The following is a 27,291-nucleotide window of genomic DNA, read 5'->3' as shown; positions in this document are numbered from 1 at the left end:
TAATCATGACCAGACAGTAGATAGTGGAATTAGAATTCAATGAAAAAAACCTGGAACTAAGAGTCTAATGATGACCATAGTTTCAGCAAAGACCACTGAGTGCTGTTAATACTTGTCTGGCTCACTAACGTCTTTGAGGAAAGAAAACTGCCAACCTTAAGGGCCTCTGCCCGAAACATCGATGCTCCTGCTCCTCTGGTGCTGCCTGACCGGCTGTGCTTTTCCAGCACCACACTTTTCGAATCTGATCTCCAGCATCTGCAGTCCTCACTGTCTCCCAACTGCCATCCTGACCTGGTCTGGCCTACGCGTGACTCCAAACCCACAGCATTGTGGGTGACTTTTAACTTTCCTCTGGACAATTCGGGAGTGGCAATAAATGATGGTTTAGCCAATGACACCCACATCTCACGAATGGATTTTTAAAATGACTAAAGTCCAGATCCAACAAAAAGGACATGAACAACATTAGCTAATTGTCTTTTCTGCAGAGGAACAGTTTTCCTCATCAGTGGCTCCAGGGCAACTAAGTGATGCTTAATCATACAATCATATCTTTTGTAGGTGAGAAGGTCTAGCCCATCTTTCATGGTGTGATTTGCTGCTGAACTAAATTTGAGTTCTTTAAAGACAGACAAGAGAGTCAGAGTCAATCACTGTCTCCCAGCTTGGTCTTCACAGTAACACCATTTATTTTACATTAGTACTAAACTCTGCTAAATGATGATTGTAGGGAGACCAGGCTATGATCTTAACGTTATTAAGGAGTAAAGTCTTTGTTATGTGTCCATGCCCATGGTTGTTAATCTCCCAGAGAGCAAATGTTCTAACAAAAAAGAATTGCTGGAAAAGTTCAGCAGGTCTGGCAGAATCTGGGAGGAGAGATCAGAGTTAATGTTTCAGGCCCAGTGACCCTTCCTCAGATTTGATGTTAGCGAGGAAAATGTCAGTTTATATGCAGAAGACGGGTTGGGGGTGGGAAGGGGGTAAAGGGTAAAGGGTAAATGATAGGTGGGCATAGAGCCCAAAGAGAGAGAAGAGCACTTGGACAGACAAAGGAGTGGACAATAATCTGGTTAGGAGGGTGAATAGGTGTTAATAACTAACAATTGATAGTGTGTAATGGCATACTGTGATAATAAGAGTCTAGATTAGAGTGCTGCTGGAAAAGCACAGCAGGTCAGGCAGCATCCAAGGAGCAGGAAAAGTCGACGTTTTGGGCTAAAGCCCTTCGATGTTTCTGCTCCTCGGATGCTACCTGACCTGCTGTGCTTTTCCAGCAACACTCTAGTCTAGACTCCAATCTCCAGCACCTGCAGTACCCACTTTCACTTATGTGATAATAAGGCCTTGTATGTGCAGTAAGAGACTGGGACTTGGGAGAGTTCCGGCCCTAAAATTATTAAACTCTATATAGAGTTCAGAGGGCTGCCAGACTACAAGTGACCACTTTACGGAACACCTACGTTCTGTCTGCATAAAAGTCCCAAACTTCCAGTTACCCCCCACTTTAACACACCTCCCTGTTTCCTGGCCAGTGTCTCGGTCTCAGCCTTGCTGCAACGTCCCAGCAAGATCAGCATAAACTGGAAGGACACCACCTCATATGCTACTTGGGGACCCTCTGGACTCCATATCAAGTTCAATAATTTTAGGGTCTGAACTCTCCCATGTCCTAGCCCCCTATCCCACACACCAGATTTTGTCATCAGTCTGCCATTACACACTACCTATTGTTTTGAGAGGGGTTTGGACAGGAAACCATTGTCCATTTATACACACAGAACACCCTGAGGAGATTATTAGCTATTGCTTCAATAAGGAAAGTAGGATTGAAGGTTCCAGCCAATAACTTAAGAACTGGTAAACTTGATGCATTCAGAAACAGCTTGGACTCTGAAAGACCTGGGTGTGGCCAGAGCAGACATAAACGACAGATCACCAGCTGCTTTCCCTCCAGAGAGGAGTAGCTGGTCCAAGTAATTACAAATCAGTGATGGTGTAAGATAACTATTGCGCACACTGTGCATAAGGCCTCACACAGTAGGCCCTCAGAGCTCAGTATAGGTAAAAACAATGACTGCAGAGGCTGGAAACCAAATTCTGGATCAGTGGTGCTGGAAGAGCACAGCAGTTCAGGCAGCATCCGAGAAGCAGGAAAATCGACGTTTCAGGGAAAAGCCCTCAGTGCAAAGTAGTTCAACTTGGTCACTTTGGTTTGTTGAGACCAGCAGTGTAGCACTTTGCATTCTACTTTCATCAGGTCATTTAAGTGTCCACCTCCTATCAGTTTGGTTTACTGGCCAACTCTGTTTAGCTTCGGTAAAAGCAATGGCTGCAGATGCTGGAAACCAGAGTCTCAGATTAGAGTGGTGCTGGAAATGCACAGCAGGTCAGGCAGCATCAGAGGAGCAGTACTCCTCAGATGCTGCCTGAACTGCTGTGCTTTTCCAGCACCACTCTAATCTAGACTCGGTTTAGCTTTGCTGGAAAAGCGCAGGAGGTCAGGCAGCAAAGTGCAGGAGAATCGACATTTCGGGCATGAGCCCTTCTTCAGCTTCCTGAAGAAGGGCTCATGCCCGAAGCATTGATTCTCCTGTTCCTTGGATGCTGCCTGACCTGCTGCGCTTTTCCAGCAACACATTTTCAGCTCGGATCTCCAGCATCTGCAGTCCTCACTATCTCCTGGGTTTAGCTTTGGCCAATGAGGCTCAGGACCCTCAGTGTCTGCTGTACTGGGCGGAGAGGACGGCAGTGCGCAGGGAAGGTACACAATTTGCTGACCTGTACCCTGTTTTCTCTGTACTCTCTTCTGTCTGAGCTTTTCAGGAACTCTCAGCTCTTCCAACAGCCTTCCAAACAGTCAGCCTGCCGCAACCACGATTGTCAGAGCTCATCTTCCACTTGTCAGCATCCACCATCTTTACATCTTGCTTGAGGGTGCTCTCCATGTGGAGATTGTGACCCTTTCATCATTTCAGGTATTCAGCCATCATCCATCCAGTGGATGTAATCCATCTGGACATTGCTAATTCTACAGTGAGTGTACGCTGAAGGAATTAGCATCCTTCAGGATTGGAAGGAGTGACCTTGTACTGCCAACTGATGCTGAAATAGATTTCCCACAGCAGAGGGCCCTGCTCTCTATCTCACCTGAGGTGCGATGACTTTCAGGTTAAACTCATCACCAATCATACCTCTCTAATGAAAGAGCAGTCCTATGGTCTGCTGGGACTATGGTAACCATAATAGATGTTATGGAGACAGACAGGGAAGCCAGAAACGGTGCAGCTTTTTCTCTGGCTTAACATTTGTCTCACCATTGTGCAGGTATGTGCTGAGGACACAGGCTTTGTCGACTCTCAAGTGAGAACTGAGTCAGATTTCTGTCCCTCCACACTTTCTTGCTCAGCCTAGACATTCCAGCTACAGGTTGGGAGATACATGTTAATTCCAGCAGCGAGGGACAGCTTGCTGGTGTTTGAGGAGTTTAAATATGTGACGCGAAAACCAACATTATCATTACCGATTAGTGGTGGTATGGCAGGGTCTTGGACAATGAGACTTGACTTGCTGAAGCTGATCGTGGAGCTTGACTGAACTAAGATATGAACAAGTCTGTGTCTCTATCTGCTGCTGGTGTTCCTCAGTGTGGGATACTGGTGTGGCATCATTAGCATAGAGCAACAATCTGCTAAGCCAGGAAGGGGACTGGCCAGCCTGTTAAATGTGTGCTTAGCCACAATTCCTCTCAGTGATATCTCGATCAGCAATGCTGTTAGACCAGTGAGATTTCCTGGACTCTATCATGCTGGTGAGGCATTTGGTTCAAATAGCTTTCATTTAGATAGCATCTTTCACGACCTCAGGATGCTCCATTGGAACCGCAGTCGGCCACTGAGCCCTTTGACCCTGCTCTGCCTTCAGGAGGTCATGGCTGATCTGGTTGGGAGCTCAACTCCCCTTCCCTTGTCTTCCTCCGCTGCCTTAGCCATCAAAACTCTAACTCAACCATGATTGGATTTCAAAGTACAGCCTCCACAAGCTTTCCCCAGGAAGAGACTTCCTCACTCAAGATGGTCTCAGAAAAAAAAAGGACCCCTCTGTCTGAAAAGGGACACCCCTCATTTTTAATGAATGTCCCCTAATTTGAACCTCCTGCACAAAGGGAAACACCTTCCTGGTATCCAACCTTTTCAACCTCCCCCCCCCCCCCCCCCACACCCAGGATCTAAACTATCAAAAGGTCATCCCTCATTGCTCTGACCTTCGACAGGCATAGACCCAAACTAGGCATTAAGCGTTTCATCTTTGGGTGCATCAAGTAAACCTTTACTGAACTGATTCCAAAACAATTATATTCTTGCTCAAAGCAAGAGTCCAAAGATATTGCAGATGTGGTCTCACAACTGACTCACTCTTATTCCATTCCCTTTCACAACAAGGGAAGGATTTTTAAAACGTGGTCACTGTAGGAAACACAGCAATCTCCCACAGCTCAAGGGGCCCATGACCAATCTCCCACAGCTCAAGGGGCCCATGACCAAGCACAAGGTCAAGTATCAATATTAACCAGGCAAGGACTCTCCTGCTGGTCCTCAAATAGTGCCATAGATGGTGGTGCAGTGGTACAGTTCCTACCTCTGGACTGAGGGGCCCAGGTTCAAGTCCCACCTGCTCCAGAGGTGTGTAATTCTAGATTAATTGCCCTACAGTGTGGAAACAGGCCATATGGCCCAACAAATCCACACCAACCCTCTGAAGAGTAACCCACCTTGACCCATTCTCCTACATTTATCCCTGACTAATGCTCCTAACACGATGGGCAATTTAGCATGGTCAATTCACCTGAAAATGTGTTGCTGGAAAAGTGCAGGTCAGGCAGCATCCAAGGAACAGGAAATTCGACGTTTCGGGCATAAGCCCGTCACCTAACCTGCACATCTTTGGACTGTGGGAGGAAATCAGAGCACCTGGAGGAAACCCACGCAGATGCGGGGAGTGTGCGCGCAAACTCCTCACAGACGGTCACCAGAGGCTGGAATTGAACACAGTTCTCTCATGCTGAGAGGCAGCGACGCTAACCACTGAGCCACCTTAATAACAGCTCAGAACAAGTTGATTAGAAAATGTATAACTAGTGTTATAGGGCCTTTTATGTCCACTTGAAGGAACAGCCAGGCTGTTGGGTGAAAATCTCATTTGAAAGGCAGTAGCTCAGCCAGCAATCACTCAGCGCGGCACGGGAGAGTTTGCCTGGATTTTACATTTTTGTGTTTCTCAAGTGGGAACTGGACCCACAACTATCTGATTCAGAGGGGAGAGAGACTGTTACCAACTAAATTAGACAGTGATAACTTATGGATTTACTCTGCCCATCATGCACTGGCCAACCTCATCACAGACCCACACCCCCCCGACACACACACTCCAGGAAATGAGTTCCTTTAAGCTCAATTGAGCATGTTCAGACTATCAGAGCTGGAGAGTAAATGCAATGTTAACTCCTCCTCAAACACAGCCTCAAAAATCAAATTACAAATGACTCAATCTGCGCTGTGGGGAAGCAGAAACCGTCCTTCCATTTTAACTCAAAATCTACACAATCTGCGTTTACAATTTAACATTTTAAGATCCAGTATCACTCCAGGGAAAACCCATAGCACCATGACTGACGGTCCTTCGAGCAGGGGTAATCAAACCTGAATAGTGCTCTCTGGATGGGGTCAGGCTGAGACTCAATACAACCAAAGCAACAGTCTTGTTTTGTACTCTAGCTATTTGGGGTAATAGTTAGTATGCCATTCATCATCTTGTACTGGGTTTATTGACGCTTATTGCAGGACACAAAATTGGCTTGATGGTCCATCTTCCTGGTCACGCCATTTGGAAAATATTCTGATTTGACTTCTCTTGGATCCAATTATTTGACCTCCCACAATAACATCCACCTTTCACTCACTCACTCACATCCCACCCCTCATTCTCCTCAGGACCCAATTCGCAAACCACGACCACATCCAACCCTGCTGAATAAAAAGATTAGAGGCGGTACTGAGAATGGAAATAAAGTGCTGGAAACACTTAACGGGTCAAACAGAGCAGAACCTGTTCAAGGACAACAGCAGCATGAGGGTTAATCTTTCACCCTTCCTGCCTGGCTGCTGTACACTTATTGGAGAGGCAGTGCATTAACCACTAGCAACACTCTGAACGAGATCAACGGCTGGGGTGGGGGGAATAACATACAAAGAACAGAGAACAGCACAGGAATGAGCTCTCCACCCACAATACTGGGTACAGCAACGGAGGTTATCTTCCTGGACTTTAGTATGGCGTTCATCAAAGACCCTCATGGTAAGGCCTTCCAGAAGATTAAGATGCCAAATTAAACTAATCCCTTCTGCCTGCCCTTGGTCCATATTCCTCCACTTTCTCCATATACATGTGCTTATCTAAGTGCCCCTACCATATCTGCCTCCACCAGCATCCCTGACAATGTGTTCCACACTCCTACCATTCTCAGTGTAAAAAACTAGAACTCCATCTCCTTTCAGTTTTTCTCCTCTCACCTTAAATGAATGCCCTTAGTGTTAGGTATTTCAACTCTGACCACCAACCCGATGCACCTCAATTTTATAGACATCTATCAAGTCTCCCTTCAGCCTGCAATGCTCCAGAGAAAACAACCCAAGTTTTTGTTATAAACCTCTCCTTATACCCTCTAATCCAGGTAGCATCCCAGCAAACCTCTTCTGCACTGTCTCCAAAGACTCCACATCCTTCCTGTAATGTGGTGACCAGAACTGAACGCAATACCCTTAGTGTGGCCTAACCAAAGTCTCTAAGCTGCAATATGACATCCTGACTCTTGTATTCAATTCCCTGACCAATAAAGGCAAGCATCCATACATCTTCTTTACCACCCACTTATGTGGCTACTTTCAGGGAGTTACAGACTGAACCCCAAGATCTCTCTGTATATCAATGCTGTTCAGAGTCCTGCCATTAAATGTGCACTTTGCCTTAACATTCAATCTCCCAAAGTGCAGCAACTCAGCTTACCCAGATTAAAGTCCACTTACCATTTCTCTGCAGATATCTGAAACTGATCTATATTCCACTGTATCCTTTAACAACTTTGTACGCTACCCACAACTCCATCAATCTTTGCATCATTTGCAAATTTGCTAATCTACCCATCTATTTTTTCGTCCAAGTCATTTAGATATACCACAAACAGCAGAGATCAGAGTACGGATCCCTGGGGAACATCACTAGTCATGGGCCTCCAGCCTGAAAAACACCCTTCCACCGCTACCCTCCATCTTCAATGGGCAAACCAATTCAGAATCTACGTGACCAAGTCACCATGGATCTCCTGCATCTTAAATCGCCTGGATGAGCCTACCATGAAGGACCTTGTTGAAAGCCTTACTAAAATCAGTGTGTACAACATCCATTGCTCTGGACTCATCGATCACCTTCTCAAAAAATATTAAACAAGTTAGTGAGACATGACTTGCCTTGTACAAAGCTAACTGTCCCTAATTAGGTCATGTTTTTCTAAATCTATCCCTAAAAATCCTCTCCAATTGCTTCCAATACAACTGACAGCCATCTGACATGAAAAGGTAAGAGTTTCAGGGTGGGAGCGAAACATGGAGAAGCTGTTGCCTTACTGGCAGTGAGTCCGGAACAAAGATCATAATAATAGCTGACCAAGTAAAGGAAGCTTCATTCCAAAAGGAGAGGCCAGGATGTGGAACATGGTGTCAGCTAGAGTAGAGTAATGGATGCAGAGAGCGTATATGTTTCCAAAAGGATGGGCATGAATGCAACAGAAAATGAGGGGCTTTATGGGTGAGGAAAGATAATTAGAGTGGGGAAGGCTTGTGTTGGGTTTTAACGCCAGCATTGTCCAGTTGAAGCGACTGACCTGTTGTAGTGTAGCTTTTCTATTTCTGCATAACGCTGCGTAAAAGCTTTGTAATGTTGACCTGCAGCTCTCGTTGGTTGCTTATTGTTGCACTGAGATGAAATACGGTGGTGCAGATAAGAGGAGGAGAATGAGTTAAGGTGAAAGAGGTGAGTAAGCCAAGGTGAGACTGGATGAGCCAAGATGAAGTGGGAGTAGATGAGACAATTTTGGATCGGAATACAGAAGGCTAGCTGAGGTGACAGTGAATCATCAGCCAACCTTGAGTGCTTTCAAGTTTGGTTTTGGCAGGCTCGTTTGACAATAACAAATGTCATCTTCATACTTTAACTTAGACAACGCAGAGTGAGGTGAGTAAGTTAACGGGTATTGAAGAAAGAAAAAGATTCCTCTCAATAGTTCATTCGGATAACATTGTGGGCAGCACGGTGGCACAGTGGTTAGCACTGCTGCCTCACAGCGCCAGAGACCCGAGTTCAATTCCCGCTTCAGGCGACTGACTGTGTGGAGTTTGCACATTCTCCCCGTGTCTGTGTGGGTTTCCTCCGGTTTCCTCCCACAGTCCAAAGATGTGCGGGTCAGGTGAATTGGCCACGATAAATTTCCACCTAGTGTTAGGTAAGGGGTAAAATGTAGGGGAATGGGTCTGGGTGGGTTGCGCTTCGGCGGGTCAGTGTGGACTTGTTGGGCCGAAGGGCCTGTTTCCACACTAAGTAATCTAATTAGCATTCAAAAATCAAATATATTTGAACAGGAAGGCTCTACGTTCATAGACTGTTGGTCAGTGTCATCACCATAGTTGTAAGTTCCCCAACAGCTAACTTGATAAATGCACTGTTTGATATGGCACTAACCATTACACAGGTTCACATTTGTGTTTATCTGTACTATCCTTGCCACTTCCACTGCTGAGGTTCAGGGTTAGGTTAGTTGCCCAGGATCCTTGATTTCTCACAGCCAGCCCAACTCTACTACGGTAAACTACGGTACATTTTCTTCCCCACCCACGTTACAAATTAAAGGAACAATTATCAGGCACTACCCAGCAGGGGGGTTAGGTACCTAACCAATAAAGGAGAGGGCAGGGAATGGGGGAGGGAACTAAAGTAAAAGAGAGTTTGAGGAGGGAGTAACGCAATTCAACTCCATGAACTCAGTTCTTTTGTCTCCTTCTCGTTTGTCCATCTCTGGGCACGTTACACACATGGAACAAAACAGCTCTCAAAGTGAGCCAGACTGACACTGAAGTCATCACTGAAGTGGAGTGAACAAGGAATAGCTATTCTGCTGAACAATGAGTCTCTGGAACTGGGCTCAAGATCATTCTTCTTCTGTTGCTTACAATGCAATTGAAAAATTGAACATTTTCTGGAGCCTTCATCGCAAAATTAACTCTCAACAACGAGATTTTTGAATCCAAGCACAGAGAAACCGATTTGGAGCAAGAATAAATCGGTAATGACATTACAATAAAGGGGCTGCAAATTGGTGTCCATTGGAACGGGGGAAAACTGTATTTCAGGCTTGTTTTTTTTACAGTTGGTCATCAAGACAGAAGGCAATGGCTGGGATTAACCAGTAATAATCAGCACATCACTGAACACCACCAGGTTTGCCTTTCTCATTAAAACTCAGTGGCATCAAACACGTATCCAGTGTGTCTCCTCAATCAATCTCAGCACCAGACCCTGTTCAATCATGTATAAATGGTCACAACAGGCAATTCATGAATCCAGACAGTTGAATAACATTCAGAATGTAAATGGAATGATATGTTAGCAATAGGATGCTACTTAATCCCACTTGAGCAATGTCTCAAACTTGGTTCTAACTCCTCTGGTAATTTCTGTGGGAAAGAACCTGAAAAGTACCAACAGTCCCAGCTTAAGCAGACTGCTGGAACCCACCTGGATACAGTGATACCCCCTCCCTGCACATCTCCTACACCCTGTCCTGCTGATTTCTGCAGGGGATAAACTGCATGTGTAATAACGTCAGAAAGGCTGGTCACTCCCACATTTCCAGAATGCTGATACTGTGTATCGCAGCATCATCAATGCTATTCAATAGATGCTGTACGGAACATACAAACTTCAAACTTGGTCGGTTGGCTTTGGAGTGGGGTGGAAGTCGGTCATTACAAGTGATGACCAAACAAAAAGATAGCCGTATTATAGGCTTTAAGCGATTTAGGGAGGAAATGGTAAAGATGCCAAACAATAGAAATCAGAGCCAGGCGAGAGGTGAGAATGGGGGGGGGGGGGGGGGGGGGGGGGGGGGGGGGAGAAAGAGTGCAGAGATCTCAGATGTGGGGCTGGTGTGTGGAAGGTACAGGTTTATACAGTGGAACAAGGTCAAGGAATGGATTTGCAAACAAGCGGAGCTGCTTGACAAGCGATAACACCTTGCACAACATGAGCTCTTATTCCGCAGCGCAGGCAAGCAACTCATTTCTTAAATTAACCAGCATCTGAACTGGAGGCATCAAGGAAAGAATTGGTGCAGAGGTTTTGAGTTTGATTTCAATTTGATGGGAAATGGGATGTTGGATGGCACAACTGAAAGGCTTGCCTGCAACCCCACTAAAACTAACAAATTCAAAACATATCAAACAGGGGGAATCAAACTAGGACCTCATGACATTCAGTATTATTACCAATGAATTCCCCCACAATCATCGTCCTGGGGGTCTGATTGACCAGAATCGGAAGTGGAATAGCCATAAAAATACAATAGTTACAAGTTGAGGTCAGAGGTTGCAAATTCTCTGATACATAACTCTCTGCTAATTCCCCAAAGCCTGTCCACCATCTACAAGGCAGGGTCATGGTACACAGCCTACTTGCCTGGATGGTTGCAGCTCCAACTCCACACAGACAGCCTGACACCATCCAGGAGAAAGCAGCCCACCTGATAGATACCCCATCTACTACCTTCAACATCCACACCCATCAGCACTGACTGACTGTGAAAGCAGTGTGTACCATCTCCAGGTGCACTGCAACAATCCTTGAAGGCTCCTGTGACAGCACCTTCTAAGCCCATGACCTCGATCATCTTGAAGGTCAAGATCAGCAAGAACACAAGGACACCGCAAGTTGCAAGTTCCTCTTGGGAGTCACACAACATCCTGATTGGCAACAATATCACTGGGTGAAAACGTGGGACTGCCCTCCTAACAGTACTGAGAGTGATCCTCACTCAAAAGGCTGCATCAGTTCGAGAGGTAGCTCATCTCCTGAAAGACAATTCGGGATGGGCTTTCAAAAGAGTAAATAAAATTCAAGAAATCCTGACTGCAAAGGAGTCAGCATTGTCCAACCAGCAAATAACCCTCAGTAATTTGTGCAGTTCAGCTCAGAGCTCAAGAACTGGATGCCTGTAAATATAGTCTTGTATATGTGAGAGATATTTGGGTTTGTTTGGATATAGTTAAACTCAATGTTTATTTGCTTTTTTGGAGTGAGCGGAGACCATCTGTCTGACACGCTCTGTTCTGCCCTGCCCATTGTTCAGACTTTCAAAGTCAGATTCACACATTCAAAACCTTGGAGCATCCTTGACATAGCTCCTATACCCAGATAATAAAATACACTTCCACAAGTGACATGAAATGCAGCTTATGACCATCGTCCTGTCATTCAAAACATCAAAGGCAAATGAGGGTGGAGGGACCGAGCACAAAAACCCCAACAATCCAATTCTCTTCCAATTGGCAGTGTGTCATACAAGGGTTCATTCTTTCCCATGAATCTCTAAGTATTTCTCATAACCCCAGAGGAGCCCTTTCCAGGATCATGTCCTTTTTGTTTAGCTTGAAGTTGAACTGCTCTATTAACCCTTCCATCGCAAGAGACCAATCAAGAATTTAGCCAACTTATGTCAAATCAGTGAGCAGTGATAAATCCTTTCATTTCTCACAGGTCTTACATGGGCTGGAAACCAAAAGCAGGAGATTTATAGAGCCATTCTGCACAGAAACGGACACTCCAAACCAACTTGCCGAAGGCGACCAGCAATCCCAATCTGACCTAGCACTTGGCCCATATCCCCCTCAACCATTGCTGTTCAAATGACCGTCCAGATGCCTTTTAAAATATTGTAACTTTACCTCCCTCCACCACTACCACTTGCGCCTCATTCCATTACACGCACCACCCTCTGCATGTAACCATTATCACCTGATCAAATCCTTAAGGGGGTGACCTTATAGACATTCATAAAATCATGAGGGGCATGGATAGGGTAAATATCTTTTCCCTGGGTTATGGGGAGTCCAGAACTAGAGGGCATAGGTTTGGGGTGAGAGGGGAAAAGATATAAAAGAGACCCAAGGGGCAACTTTTTCATGCAGAGGGTGGTACGTGTATGGAATGAGCTGCCAGAGGAAGTGGTGGAGGCTGGTACAATTGCAACATTTAAAAGGCATCTGGATGGGTATATGAATAGGAAGGGTTTGGAGGGATATGGGACTCGATTAATTTAGGATATCTGGTCAGCACGGACGAGTTGGACCAAAGGGTCTGTACTTTACATCTGTATGACGAAGACTTTGAAATGCCATCAGCATTACTGCGAAGGTATTTGATTTATCCACAGCTTACTCCCACATAAATACCAAACAATCATTGCACTCATGTGTAAAAGAGCATGACACCTGAAAGAAAATCTCCAGTAATGCAGAAGGATGATTTTTATCTGACTGAGGCCTGAGCAGTGTTGGGGCTTCCCCCTGTTAGGTTGTATTATCCCCTTCCTTATGTGCCATCTCAAAAACACACCGCCTCTGACAACATACACCTTGGTAGTTTCGGAAGAACAGAAAGCTGCAACGTAAAGGGGCTTGGGGGGGGGGGGGGGGGTCCTTGTACACAAAAACCAGAATCGAGAGTGTGGTGCTGGAAAAGCACAGGTCAGCCCTGTCCCTGAGGGAGAGTCAGCGTTTCCGGAAAGCTAACATACAGGAGGAGCAGGTAATCAGGAATGTTGGGCCTTCTTTCCAGGGGGTTGGACAGTAGAAGAGTAGGGAATTCTGCTGCAATTGTACAATGTCCCAGTAAGACCATACTGCAAGCAGTTTAAGGAAAGATATCATGCCACTGGAGGCAGTTCAGAAGGTCCACTGGGATGATCCCTGATATGATCAAAGTTTAAACAGTTTGGGACTCTACTGACTGGAGTTCAAAAGAATGAGAGATGATCTCATTGAAACATATCAGATTCTGAAGTGGCTTGACAGGGTAAGTGTTGAGAGGACGCTTCCTCTCGCGAGACGGTGTTGGACCGGGGGGGGGGGGGGGGGGGGGGGGGGGGGGAGCGAGGGGGAGGAGGGATTGTCTCAGAATGAAAAGGATGCCAATTTATGACCAAGCTAAGGAGGAATTTCTTCTGAGTGTTGTAGGTCGCTGGAATTCCTTGCCATGGAGCCTTGTGTATATTTAAGGCTGAGATAGATTCCTGATCAGTCGGGGAATCAGTGGTTATGGGGGAAGGGCAGGGAAGTGGGCGTGAGGAAAGTCAGGTTAGCCATGATCTTACTGAATAGTGAAGCAGACTCGAGGGGCTGAACCACATGGTCCTCTATTTCTTATGGTCTTTTACTGAACAATCCATGGGATGTGGGTGTTGCAGCTGAGGCCAGCATTACCCAGAGGCAATGGAGTGTCAGTAACATTGCTGTGGGCCTGGAGTCACACGTCATTCAGACCAGGTGAGGATGGCTGGTTCCTTCTCTAAAAGGACTAAATGGATTCTTCTGACAATCAACAATGGACTCATGGTCATACATTAAAGTCTTAATTCCAAATTTTTCTTGAATCCAAATTTCATTGTCTGAATTGGCAGGATTTGAACCTGGGTCCTCAGAACATTAACTGGGTCTCTGGATTAACAGTCCAGTGATAATACCACGAGCCTACCTGCCTGGTTGGCCACTGCAGCGAGACAGCTATTACATTGATGGATCCTCAATACATCCATCTCTATCCCCCAGGAACTACTGATCATTAACATTAAGAGCTGAAAATGTGTTGCTGGAAAAACGCAGCAGGTCAGGCAGCATCCAAGGGACAGGGGATTCAATGTTTCGGGCATAAGCCCTTCTTCATTCCTGAAGAAGGGCTTATGCCCGAAATGTCGAATCTCCTGCTCCTTGGATGCTGCCTGACCTATTGTGCTTTTCCAGCAACACATTTTCAGCTCTGATCTCCAGCATCTGCAGACCTCACTTCCTCCACTAACATTAAGACCAAACATTACAGATTTCTCCATTCGGGCTTTTGGAGCTGGGTGGGTAAATGTGATGGTTACTGGTTGTTCATGTGAAGAGCAAACACCAACTAGGTCTGTTTGAGCCAACTTTGACTGGAGAGAATGGTCACTCAGTCAGGGTAATAGGGAATTCTCGGGGATATCTGAAATGCAGGTAAAAGATCAGGACTTCCACTCAGTTGAGAACAGGAAGAAGAATAGCTCGAATACCAGAAGCTAGGAATATTGCAGCAAGTCAGTCACCTCTCAACACCCCAGAGCCTGTCCACTATCCATAAGGTACAAGTCAGGAGTGTGACGGAATACTCCCCACTTCCCTAAATGGTCGCAGTTCCAACAACACTCAAGAGGTTTGACATCAACCAGGGCAAAGTAGCTCACTTGATTGGCACCATATCCACCTTCAACTTTCACCCCCTTCACTACTGATGTACAGTGGCATCAACATGTGCCATCTACAAGATTGACTACAGGATCTTGCCAAAGCCCCTTCACTGGATCTTCTGAACTCACTACTCTCTTCTACCCTGAAGGACAGGGTCAAGGGCATCAAGTTCCCCTCCAATCCTGACTTGGAAATATATCAGCACTCCTTCAGTGATGCTGAGTCAAAATCCTGGAGCTCCCTCTCAAACAGCACAGTGGGTGTTCCCACGCTAAATGGATTGCAGTAGCTCAAGGTGGCAGCTCACCACCCCCTACAAGTGGTAATGAGGAATGGGGAGTAAGTGCTGACCAGCCAGGCACACCGACATCTCATGAATAAACAGAAAATCCTTGGGCAATAGTTGAGAGAGATGCAACTGTAAGTGCGACAGGCAAAGTCAGGAATTCCTGCACGGAAAACATTCAATCCTGATGCAGAACAAACAAGCTTCACATGAAATCAAATCCAATTTTTCACTAGCAACAGTAATAATCTGGGGAGGGCCACTTTTAACAACTTGACCAAGATTGGGGTTAGAAAGTTTATCCGGAGATGTGCAGGTTAGGTGAACCGGCATTGCTAAACTGCCCATAGTGCAGAGGGATGTGTAGGTTTGATGTACTAGTCACGGTTAAATGTGGAGGAGTGGGTTTGTGTGGGATACTCTTTGCAGGGTCGGTGTGGACTTGTTGGGCTGAAGGGCCTGTTTCCACACTACAGGGAATCTAAGATTCTAAGCTGAATGCTGCTCAGTGAGAAGCCAGCTAGAAAGGTTCATTGAAATGTATAGCACTGACAGGGAGTCTTCTGACCATTGTAGCTGTGCTGGGCACTTTGAACGAGACATTTAGTTAATCTCAATTCCCCGCTGTGTCCTAACAGCCTTGTGAATTTTTTTACCCGTTCGAATGTTTATCCAATACTCGATTTAAGATTCCAATTGAATCTGCTCTTTCAAGCAATGCACCCTTGATCCAGGTGAATCCTGCTGGCAAAGGCGGAACAGAGGTGACCACAGGAAGGAATAGGGTTGGACAGAACGGTTCAGCCTCTCCCCCCACCCCTCAGAGCCGGTGTTCCCAGTCAGCCTCAGTAAAGTGGGCACTTGTAAAACAAGCTGCAGGCAAGCAAGAGCAGATGCCTGGGGATCCCAGAGACCGCGGGGAGCACGGGTCACAAGGTTCGGCCGCAGAGCCCACTAAAGACAGGGCCGGGGGTTACTTACAAACGAGACGCAGGCAGCCAGCAGGAGAATTCGCACCAGCAGCTCCTCAAACTGCTCCAGCACAAGCTGCCACAGCGACTTCCCTGGAAAATATACAGAAACCAAAACTCATTAGTGGTGGACAGACTGAAAGACTAGGCACATTTAATAAGTAAAACTGCAGTTTGTCTCAAAAGGAGGAGAACCAACAGGCAGGTTTAAAAAAAAAGCAGGGTGCATCATTCAAGGGTCCAAATGTAGATGTTGGCATCAACGCCCTGCTCAGGGACACAGGAGGAACACATTATCTGGAAGATGTCTGGAAAATGTATAGACACCTAATTGCAATTTTTGAGAAGATCTGTAGCTCAGGTTGTAAGTTTGCTCGCGAAGCTGGTAGGTTTGTTTTCAGATGTTTCACCATCATGTTAGGTAACATCATCAGTGAGCCTCTGGTGAAGCGCTGGTGTTCTGTCTCACTTTCCACTGGTGTGTCTTGGGCTGTTGTGGTGGGTGATATAATTTCTGGTTCTTTATCTCAGAGGTTGGTAAACGGGGTCCAAATCGATGTGTTTGCTGATAGAGTTCCAGTTGGAATACCATGCTTCCTAGGAATTCTCATGTGTCTCTGTTTAGCCAGTCCTAGGGTGGATGTGTTGTCCCAGTCGAAGTGGTGCCCTTCATCTATGTGTAAAGATACCAGTGATAGTGCGTCATGTCTTTTGGTGGCGAGTTGGTGTTTGTGTATCCTTTTGGCTAGTTTCCTGCCTATCTGTTGTTGTACTGTTTGTTGGAGTCCTTACAGGGTATTTTGTAAATAACATTTGAGACTCTACATCGGACAGGCAGGCAGGAAAGTAGCCACCAGGATACACAAACACCAACTAGCCACCAAAAGGCATGACCCACTATCACTGGTATCCTTACACATAGATGAAGGAAGATACCACACCCATCCTAGGACAGACTAAACAGAGACACACACGGGAATTCCTCAAGGCCAGGCATTCACACCAGAACTCTAATTAACACATTGAGTTGGACCCCATTTACCAACCTCTTAAAAAAAAAGAACCAGCAATGATATCACCAAGACACAAATAGGAAGCGGGACAGAACACCAGCGCTTCACCAGAGGCTCACTGATCATGTTAGCTAGCATGGTGATGAAACATCGGAGAACAAACCTACCAGCTCAGTGAGCAAACTTATAGACCCTATCTTAGTCTGACAAAAATAAAAGTGCAGCACTTCAATGAGCCAGAGAGTGCTCTCCCCGTTCCTCCCACCCCCCCCCCCAACCTCCAGTGGAAGGACTGCAGGATGGAGATCAAGTCATGACACAAACAAATGATGCCTCCCATAGTTCAATAGTCAGCAATCATTTACAGGCACGAGTCACATCATAAGCATCGTACCACTTGGATGAAATATTGTGCAGTCAATCTGTTGGGAAAGGAGTGGGTGGCTGCTTCAGTGTGGAGGGCTGAGCGTCTGTCAAACAATAGGTTGGTTTGAAAGAAAAAAGCGTGTTGTGGAAAATAAATGTCGAGCCTGTCAACCTGACAGCAGCAGCAGTGACTGTGCTGGAGTTCCATCATACTATGTGTGTCTGTCGGTGTGCGCCTGTTGGTGTGTGTGCACGCACCTGTGTCAGCATGTGCGCCTGTGTGTCTTTGTTAGAGATGAATTAACTGCGGTAGGGTTTCGTGGACATGTTCTGGCTCTTACATTATTAAAAAGCTCATCTCTAGGTTAAGGCTGGTGGCTAAATATATGCAAGAAAGTATAATGCACAAGTTGACAAATTGGTTTTTACTCCCTTTTACGTTTAAATTATTCAGTGCAGGATCTTTCTCAGTGAGTTGTCTTTATGACACTAAAGGACATCTCTGTAAAGCGGTGCCCCCACCACCCCACCTCCCCACCTATCTGACAGCACTTGGCAGCTCCACAAGGCCCTGACTCTGGTACAGCCACACAGGCTGAGCTGGGGCCTGCAGCATGTCTCACTCCATCCCAAGTTGCCATGGAAACAAGTGGCAGGATCTGGAAGCACACAGCTCCCTTCACAGTGGCTGCTTTCCAAATGGCAGCCCTGACAGAGAATTAGGAGGAGTTGAGTCATTTCTCCCTTTTTAAATTCTTGGAATTCCCAACAGTGTTTCTGGAATAATGTCATTACACAAACCGCTTTGTTATAAGACGGCGACTCATCACCATCTTCGCAAAGGCAATTAGGAACAGACAATAAACGCTGGCCTAGCCTACAACACCCACATCCTGAGGGAGACATACAAATCAAAAGTGAACCACAGCACCTGATTACGCTGTAGATCTCAATGCAATCACATTCAAAAGAACTTGTTGGTACGTGCCACAATTTGGCTCCATCCACAACGTAATCACCTACAGGTTCCCAGTTCCTGAACAGCAGACACGCAGCTTAGTTACAGCATGGTGAAAGACAGCGTATCAAACTAACCAGGATGTAGGTGTAGTGTGGGGCCTACTCAGGTACACCTGTGCTACTTTCAAACACCAAGCTTGCTTATTGCACCTTCAGGCGTACCACCCCAAAACAGAACCAAGACTGAATACTAGCAATCAGTCATATCTGACTCTCCTGAGGCAGCCTTCCTACTATAGAGAGAGACTTACTTGGATTCCATGTTTTCCCAAAGATGTGGAGAGATGGAATTCTGTAACAACTCCACAATTGCAAACAGGCCTAGTTCCACCTCAGTACTGGTTTTAACTTGCTGAAGCAGATGAGATTACTTTGTCAAGAGAATTCTATTCTGTTGATATCATTCCCTTGATTCAGCTACCACAATGATCTCCTTGTCTGTCACCAGTACAGTCTGCAGAAGACTGGGGTCTCATCTTCACCACACAATTTGACTGGCTAGTACTCAGTCCAATGAGAACCAGGCAAATAGTTCAGTCATTTGGGGAAAGTGATTCCAAATTATTTTCTGCTCAGTGAGATATTCCTGACTCCAGGATTCAGGGATCTCAGATTCGGTATGTAGATCGGGCGACTGGGGGAGTTGGGTAGAGGTTTGGTGCTCGGCAATGAGCCAGGCCAGGGGTCAGATCTCTTTGTGGGGCAGTATTTCGGTGACAGTGACCCCAACTGCCTCACCTTTACCACGGTCATGGAGAGGGATAGGAGCAGACAGTATGGGAAGGTATTTAATGTGGCGGGACATTATACTGCTGTTAGGCAGGAGCTGAGGAGTATAAATTGGGAACATTTGATCTACAGGAAACGCACAATAGAAATGTGGAGGCTGTGTAAGGAGCACTGGAGAGTGTTGGATAACTTTGTCCCACTGAGACTGGCAAGGAATGGTAAGGTGAAGGAGCCTTGGATGACAAGAGAAGAGGAGCTTCTTGTCAAGAGGAAGAAGGAAGTTTACTTAAGGTTGAGGAAACAAGGCTCTGGCACAGCTTTAGAGGGTTACAGGGTAGCTAGGAAAGAACTCAAAAAAATGGACTGAGGAGAGCTAGGAGGAGGCACGAAAAAGGCTTGGCAGGAAGGATTAGGGAAAACCCAAAGGTGTTCCGCACTTACATGAGGAATAAGTGAATGATCAGAGGGAGAGTAGGGCCAATCAGCGATAGTGGAGGGAACATGTGTCTGGAGTCTGAAGAGGTGGTGGAGGACTTAAAAGGAGTGTTTTGCTTCAGCATTCACGAGAGAGAGAGAGAGCAAGCGAGATATCATGGTTGATAGTGAGAACACCGTGGACCAGGTTAATAGGCCTGAATAGATCGATATTATGAAAGTGGATGTGCTGGAAATTCTGGGAAGCATCAAAATAGGTAAGTCCCCACGGCCAGACCAGATATTTCCAAAGTTACTAAAAAAAGTAAGGAATGAGCTTGCAGCGCCTCTGGCAATGATCTTTGCATCCTCACTCTCCACGGGAGTAGAACCGGCTGGTTGGAGGGAGGTGGATGTTGTTCCTCTGTTCAAGAAAGGGAATAGGGAAATCCATGGGAATTACAGACCAGTCAGTCTTACGTCAGTGGTAAGCAAGGTACTGGAAAGGATTCAGAGATAGTTTTTCCAAATAACCATAAATTCTTAGTTTGATTAAAGATAGTCAGAATGGCTTTGTGAGGGGCAGGTCATGCCTCACAAACCTTATTACGTTCTCTGAGAATGTGACGAGATGAGTTGATGAAGGTTGAGCCGTGGATGTGGTGTATATGGATTTCAGCAAGGCATTTGATAAGGTTCCCCACGGTAGGCCTATTCAGAAAGTTAGGAGGTATGGGACACGGGGAAATTTGGTTGTCTGGATATGGAATTGGCTGGCCAAAAGATGATGGTGAGTGGTTGTGGATGGAAAGTATTCTGCCTGGAGTTCGGTGACCAATGGTGTTCCACAGGGATCTGTTCTTGGGCCTCTGCTCTTTGTAGTTTTTATAAATGACTTGGATGAGGAAGGGAAAGGGTGGGTTAGTGAGTTTGCCGATGACACAAAGGTCAGTGGTGCTGTAGATAGTGTCAAGGGCTGTTGCTGGCTACAACAAGACATTGACAGGATGCAGAGCTGGGCTGAGAAGTGGCAGACGGAGGTCAACCTGGATAAATGCAAAGGGATTCATTTTGGAAGGTCGAATTTGAATACAGGGTTAAAGATGGGATTCTTGGCGGCGTGGAGAAACAGTGGGATCTTGGGGTTCACTTACATAGATCCTTCAAAGTTGCCACCCAAGTTGATAGCGTTAAGGGGGCTTATGGTGTTTTAGCTTTCATTAACAGGGGGATTGAGTTTAAGAGCCAGGAGCTTTTGCTGCAGCTCTATAAAACCCTGGTTAGACCACACTTGGAGTATTGTGTCCAGTTCTGGTCACCTCATTACAGGAAGGTTGTAGAGAGAGTGCAGAAGAAATTTACCAGGATGCTGCCTGAATTGGAGGACTTGTGTTATGAAGAGGTTGAGTGATCTTGGGCTTGTCACACTGGAGAGGAGGAGGAAGAGAGGTGACTTGATAGAGGTGTACGGGGTAATGAGAGGCAGAGATAGAGTAGATAGCCAGAGACTTTTCCCCAATGCAGAAATGGCTGTCACGAGGGGTCATAACTTTAAGATGATTGGATGAAGGTATAGGGGAGATATCAGATGTAGGTTCTTTACACAGAGTGGTGGGTGCGTGGAATGCACTGCCAGCAGTTGTAGCAGAGTCAGAGACATTAGAGACATTTAAGTGACTGCTGGACAAGTACATGAACGGCAGTAAGTTGAGGGGTGTGTAGGTTAGGTTGGTCTTAGATTAAGGCACGTGCTCGGCACAGCATCATGGGCTGAACGGCCTGTACTGTGCTGTACTGTTGTATACCCCAGAGTGCTCAGTAAGATTATGGTCACCAAGCACAAGAACAAAAAGGAGACGTGGACAAAAATACAATATCAGAATAGAGATAGAGAGAGAGAGATAGAGAGAGAGAGAGATAGAGAGAGAGAGAGATAGAGAGAGAGAGAGAGATATAGATAGAGATGTCAGGTGTCAGGATTTGTGATATCTCTGATTGAGTTTTTGGGATGCTTGGGGGGGGGGGGGGGGGGAGGGTGCACCCCCAAGTCGTGGTCCACATCGGCACTAATGACATGGGTAGGAAGAGAGATGGGCATCTAAGGCAGAAATTCAGGGATGGTGCATGGAGGGAGGGTTTTGGATTCCTGGATAATTGGAGTTCTATGGTTTGTGGGACCTCTATAAACTAGATCGTCTTCACCTGAACCAGAGGGGTACCAATATTGTGGGGGTGAAAATTTGCTAATGCTCTTCAGGTGGGTTTCAACTAATTCAGCAGCAGGGGGGTTTGGGAACCTAAGGTGTAGTTGGAGTATACAGGAGGTTGCTGGTAGTGAGGTCAGGAATAAGATTTCAAGATTGCTAGAAGGCAGCAGCAGGCAAGACGTTGGTTTGAAGTGTGTTAACCTCAACACCAGGAGCATCCGGAATAAGGTGGGTGAACTTGCAGCATGGGTTGGTACCTGGGACTTCGATGTTGTGGCCATTTCGGAGACATGGATAGAGCAGGGACAGGAATGGTTGTTGCAGGTTCCAGGATTTAGATGCTTCAGTAAGAACAAGGAAGATGGTAAAAGAGGGGGCGGTGTGGCATTGTTAGTCATGGACAGTATTACAGTGGCAGAAAGGACGTTTGATGAGGACTCGTCAATGAAGTGGAATGGGCTGAGGTTAGAGACAGGAAAGGAAAGGTCACCCTGTTGGGAGTTTTCTATAAGCCTCTGAAAACTTCCAGAGATGTAGTGGAAAGGATAGCAAAAATGATTCTCGATGGGAGCGAGAGTGACAGGGTATTTGTTATAGAGGACTTTTACTTTCCAGATATTGACGAAGAATACTTAGATTAGATTAGATTACTTACAGTGTGGAAACAGGCCCTTCGGCCCAACAAGTCCACACCGACCCGCCGAAGCGCAATCCACCCATACCCCTACATTTACCCCTTCCCTAACACTACGGGCAATTTAGCATGGCCAATTCACCTGACCCGCACATCTTTAGACTGTGGGAGGAAACCGGAGCACCCGGAGGAAACCCACGCAGACACGGGGAGAACGTGCAAACTCCACACAGTCAGTCGCCTGAGTCGGGAATTGAACCCAGGGTCTCAGGCGCTGAGAGGCAGCAGTGCTAACCACTGAAGTACTTCACCCAATGTGTGCAGGAGGGTTTCCTGACAGCATGTAGATCGGCCAACAAGGGGTGATGCCATAATGGACTTGGTAACAAACCAGGTCGGAGTTAGGTTGGAGGCAGGTGAGCACTTTGGTGATAGTGACCACAATTTGGTTATATTCGGTTGTATTCACTTTAGCAATGAAAAGGGATAGGTATATACCGCAGGGTAAGAATTATTGTTGGGGGAAGGACAATTATGATGCAATTAGGCAAGATTTAGGACACACAGGATGGGAAAGGAAACTGCAGGAGATGGTCCAAATGAAATTGTGGAGCTTATTCAAGGAAAAGCTACTGTGGGTCCTAAATAAGTATGTACCTGTTGGACAGGGAGAAGTTGTCGAGCATGGGAGCCATGGTTTACTAAAGAAGTTGAGTCGTTGGCAGATAGGATCAAGGAAAACCCTAAGGCTTTCTATAGGTATGTCAGGAATAAATGAATGAGGAGTGTAAAATTAGGGCCAATCAAGCATAGCAATGGGAAGTTGTGTGTGGAGTCAGAGGAGATAGGGGGAGTGCTAAGTTAATACTTTTAGTCAGTATTCACACTAGAAAAAGACAATGTGGTTGAGGAGAATACCGAGATACAGGCTACCAGACTAGATGGGATTGAGGTGCATAAGGAGGTAGTGTTAGCAACTCTGGAAAGTGCAAAAATAGCTAAGTTCACTGGACCAGATGGAATTTATCCTAGTATTCTCTGGGAAGCCTGGGAGGAGATTGCAAACCTTTGGCTTTGATCTTTATGTCATCATTGTCTACAGGAATAGTGCCAGAAGACTGGACGATAGTAAATATTGTTCCCTTGTTCAAGAGGGGGAATAGAGACAACCCTGGAAATTATAGACCAGTGAGCCTTACTTCAGTTGTGAGTAAAGTGTTGGAAAAGGTTATAAGAGATAGGATTTGTCATCTAGAAAGGAATAAGTTGATTAGGGATGGTCAACATGGTTTTGTGAAGGGTAGGTCATGCCTCGTAAATCTTATTGAGTTCTTTCTGAAGGTGACCAAACAGGCGGATGAGGGTAAAGCCGTTGATGTGGTGTATATGGATTTCAGTAAGGCATTTGATAATGTTCCCCATGGTAAACTATTGCACAAAATATGGAGGTATGGGATGGAGGGCGATTTAGTGTTATGGATCAGAAATTGGCTAGCTGAAAGACGACAGGATGGTGGCTAATGGAAAGTATTCATCCTGGAGTTCAATTACTAGTGGCGTGCCACAAGGATCTGTTTGAAGTCCACTGCTGTTTGTCATTTTTTATAAATGACCTGGATGACATAGAAGGATGAGTTAGTAAATTTGCAGGTGACACTAAAGGTTGGTGGAGTTGTGAACAGTGATGAAGGATGTTGTAGGTTACAGGAGGACATAGATAAGCTGCAGAACTGGGCTGAGAGTTGGCAAATGGAGTTTAATATGGAAAAGGGTGAGGTGATTCACTTTGGAAGGAGTAACAGGAATGCAGAGTACTGGGTTAATGGTAAGATTCTTGGTTGTGTAGGTGAACAGAGATCTGTGTCCAGGTACATAGATCCTTGAAAGTTGCCACCCAGGTTGATAGGATTGTTAAGAAGGTTTACAGTGTGTTAGCTTTTATTGGTGGAGGGATTGGGTTTCAGAGCCACGAGGCCATGCTGCAGCTGTACAAAACTCTGATGCGGTCATACTTGGAGTATTGGAGTACTTACAGTTCTGGTCACCCCATTATAGGAAGGGTGTGGAAGCGTTGGAAAGGGTTCAGAGGAAATTTACTAGGATGTTGCCTGGTCTGGAGGGAAGATTTTATGAGGAAAGGCTGAGGGACGTAAGGCTGCTTTCATAAGAAAGAAGAAGGTTGAGAGGTGACTTAATTAGGAGATAAGATAAATCAGAGGGTTAGATAGGATGGACAGCGGATGGAGATGGCTAGTAGGAGGGGACATAGCTTTAAATTGAGGGGTGATAGATACAGGACAGATGTCAGATGTAGTTTCTTTACTCAGTAGTAGGGCATGGAACGCCCTGCCTGCAACAGTAGTAGACTCACCAACTTTAAAGGGCATTTAAATGGTCATTGGATAAACATATGCATGATAATGGAACAGTGTAGGTTAGATGGGCTTCAGATTGATTTCACAGGTTGGTGCAACATCGAGGGCTGAAGGGCCTGTACTGTGCTGTAATGTTCAATGTTTACTGCCTCCATTGCACAGGCACTGGGGTTTTTACTCTGGAACATCACATGCCGTGATATCAAACTGTCTTAAATGATCCTCAACCTCCCTGGGATCTTGGCAAAGTGATGTAAAAATCATGGAAAGACAAAGGGGAGGACTAAAACTTTAGAGGCCAATTTACTGGAGGTGCAGAGGACCTCCAAGAGCATTATGGGGTGGTGAGTATAGATACAGCAAGTAAAATAAATAAAGTCATAGAGATGTACAGCACAGAAACAGACCCTTTAGTCCAACCGGTCCATGCCGACCAGATATCCCAACCCAATCTAGTCTCACCTGCCAGCACCTGGCCCATATCCTTCCAAACCCTTCCTATTCATATACCCATCCAAATGCCTCTTAAATGTTGCAATTGTACCAGCCTCCACCACTTCCTCTGGCAGCTCATTCCATACACGTACCACCCTCTGTGTGAAAAAGTTGCCCCTTAGGTCTCTTATCTCTTTCCCCTCTCACCCTAAACCTATGCCCTCTAGTTCTGGACTCCCCAAGAGGGTATGAGGAGTGGAGCATTGACTCAAGTAGTGATGGAAGGGTTTGGATTAGATAGAGGATAGAAAAGACATGACAGGGCGATTGAAAGTTTGGTCAAAAGAGAACATTCTGACATTGGATCAGTGCAGAATCTAGCTCAGGATTTTGTTTTGGGTATAGACAGCCTTAAAACTGGTAATATTTCTTGTCAATTCTCTCTTCTATTTGGTAACAATCACATTCACATGAAAGTCCACCTTTTGTTTAAAATAATTTGTTCATATTTATCTTTTCTTCACAGTACAATCAAAAACCCCAAAAGGACATTAACAGGCTATCGCAAACCCAAAGTAATTCAAAAAATCAGTTCATTTAACGTTCCAAAATGGGAAAGTTAATATTTACCTTCTTCAGCTGGCAATTCTGGTTCAGATGAAACATGGAAGAGAAAAAGAATAAGAATAAGTTAGTCAAACAAAAAACAATTAGTATCCGAGGACAGAGAGAGTTTACAATGGAGGCTCTCGACCTATTAGCAGCTTCCAAATCATTTATCTATCAAATATTGATTTGACAACTGTAACCGATAACAGACAGGTAACTGCCATACTCACTGCAACTTAAATCAGTTAATGATCTAGTTATATTAAAATGTAAAAGTGGTGAAGGTACCTTAAGAGCCAATCAGCACCTGCTGGTCCTACTAACACTGTGTGGAACAAAGTTGGTCATTTAAACACAGTTCTCCACCATCTCCCCCTGTTGAAACCATGTTAACTGGAGAACTGTAAAACTGCAAATGGAATTGCCAGAGTTTCTATATTCACGAAACAGAATGTAACCTGACCCAAGACCAACTGATCAGGAAGGGAATTAAAATGAACAAGCTGGCATTTTCATCTCAATTTTCACAACTTCACAGCACCTTGAAGAGTCTTGTGGATTGGAACCACTGCTGTCATGTTGGAAGTAAATTTACACACAGCAAGGTCTTACAAACAGTACTATGACAAAGACCAAATAATCTGTTTTCATCATGTTGACTGGGGATCAATATCAGCCAGGACACCCTTCATAACTCTAATAAACATAATAGCAATTGCTCTTTAATAGAGTGGCACAGGATCTGTACAGCACGGTGGCTCAGTGGTTAGCACTGCGGCCTCACAGCACCAGGGACCTGGGTTCGATTCCAGCCTCGGGCAACTGCCTGTGTGGAGTTTACACATTCACCCTGTGTCTGTGTGGATTTGCTCCCAGAATCCAAAGATGTGCAGATTAGGTGAACTGGCCAGGCTACATTGCGCACACTGTAAGGTGCATTAGTCAGGGGTAATTATAGGGTAAGGGAATGGATCAGGGTGGGTTACTCTTCGGAGGGTTGGGCCAAAGGGCCTGTTGCCATACTGCAGAGAACCTAATCTAATCTGTACATCTATAGAGAGCGCATTTGGGGCACTCTAACAGTGCTGCACTTCCCCTCGTACTGTAATAGAATTGTTAGACAAGATATGAAAACCCACAGCAAGTAGGTTTCATTACTGAGACTCAACAGGATTTTAAAATTACATATAAAAAGAAATAAATACGCAAGAACTGAAGCATTCACAAACATAAGTATAAACTCGGGCTATCTTAATGCATAGAGCTGAAACAGATTCGGGAGTTATATGTTCAGGCTATGTTGGGCAGAGTTAGGTTTCAAACAGCTCTTAGCCCAGAAGATGGGCACCATTGGAGTAGGATATTATTTTGTGGAGTTTGTCTGAAGGGCTTGAGAAACAGCGGGAGCACTGCCCGGATTAACTGAAAAGGTCAGATTGTATTAAATTGATCTGCAATACAAGGTACTGCAAACAGGGGCAACACAGCCAGTGGACTAGTTCCCCAAGGTAGTGGGGGAAGAGTTTCACAACTGAAAATGTGTTGCTGGAAAAGCGCAGCAGGTCAGGCAGCATCCAAGGAACAGGAAATTCGACGTTTCGGGCATAAGCCCTTCATCAGGAATGAGCCTTTGGCCCA

The 27,291-nt window shown here is 45.6% G+C and overlaps 1 protein-coding gene across 1 annotated transcript in view; it reads right to left on the bottom strand.

The window, feature by feature from the left end:
* Positions 1–27,291, bottom strand: part of atp2a3 (ATPase sarcoplasmic/endoplasmic reticulum Ca2+ transporting 3) — a 205,834-nt gene that overhangs the window by 144,220 nt on the left and 34,323 nt on the right. Inside the window, exons 2-3 of the mRNA XM_060847938.1 lie at positions 25,675–25,692; positions 15,862–15,944 (exon numbers count right to left, since the gene is read on the bottom strand). Coding sequence (XP_060703921.1) covers positions 15,862–15,944; positions 25,675–25,692 — 101 coding nt within the window. The remainder of the gene's footprint in view (positions 1–15,861; positions 15,945–25,674; positions 25,693–27,291) is intronic.

This window comes from Hemiscyllium ocellatum, chromosome 31 (assembly GCF_020745735.1).
Source record: "Hemiscyllium ocellatum isolate sHemOce1 chromosome 31, sHemOce1.pat.X.cur, whole genome shotgun sequence".
Taxonomy (NCBI): domain Eukaryota; kingdom Metazoa; phylum Chordata; class Chondrichthyes; order Orectolobiformes; family Hemiscylliidae; genus Hemiscyllium; species Hemiscyllium ocellatum.
This window is presented reverse-complemented; position numbering and strand designations above follow the sequence as displayed.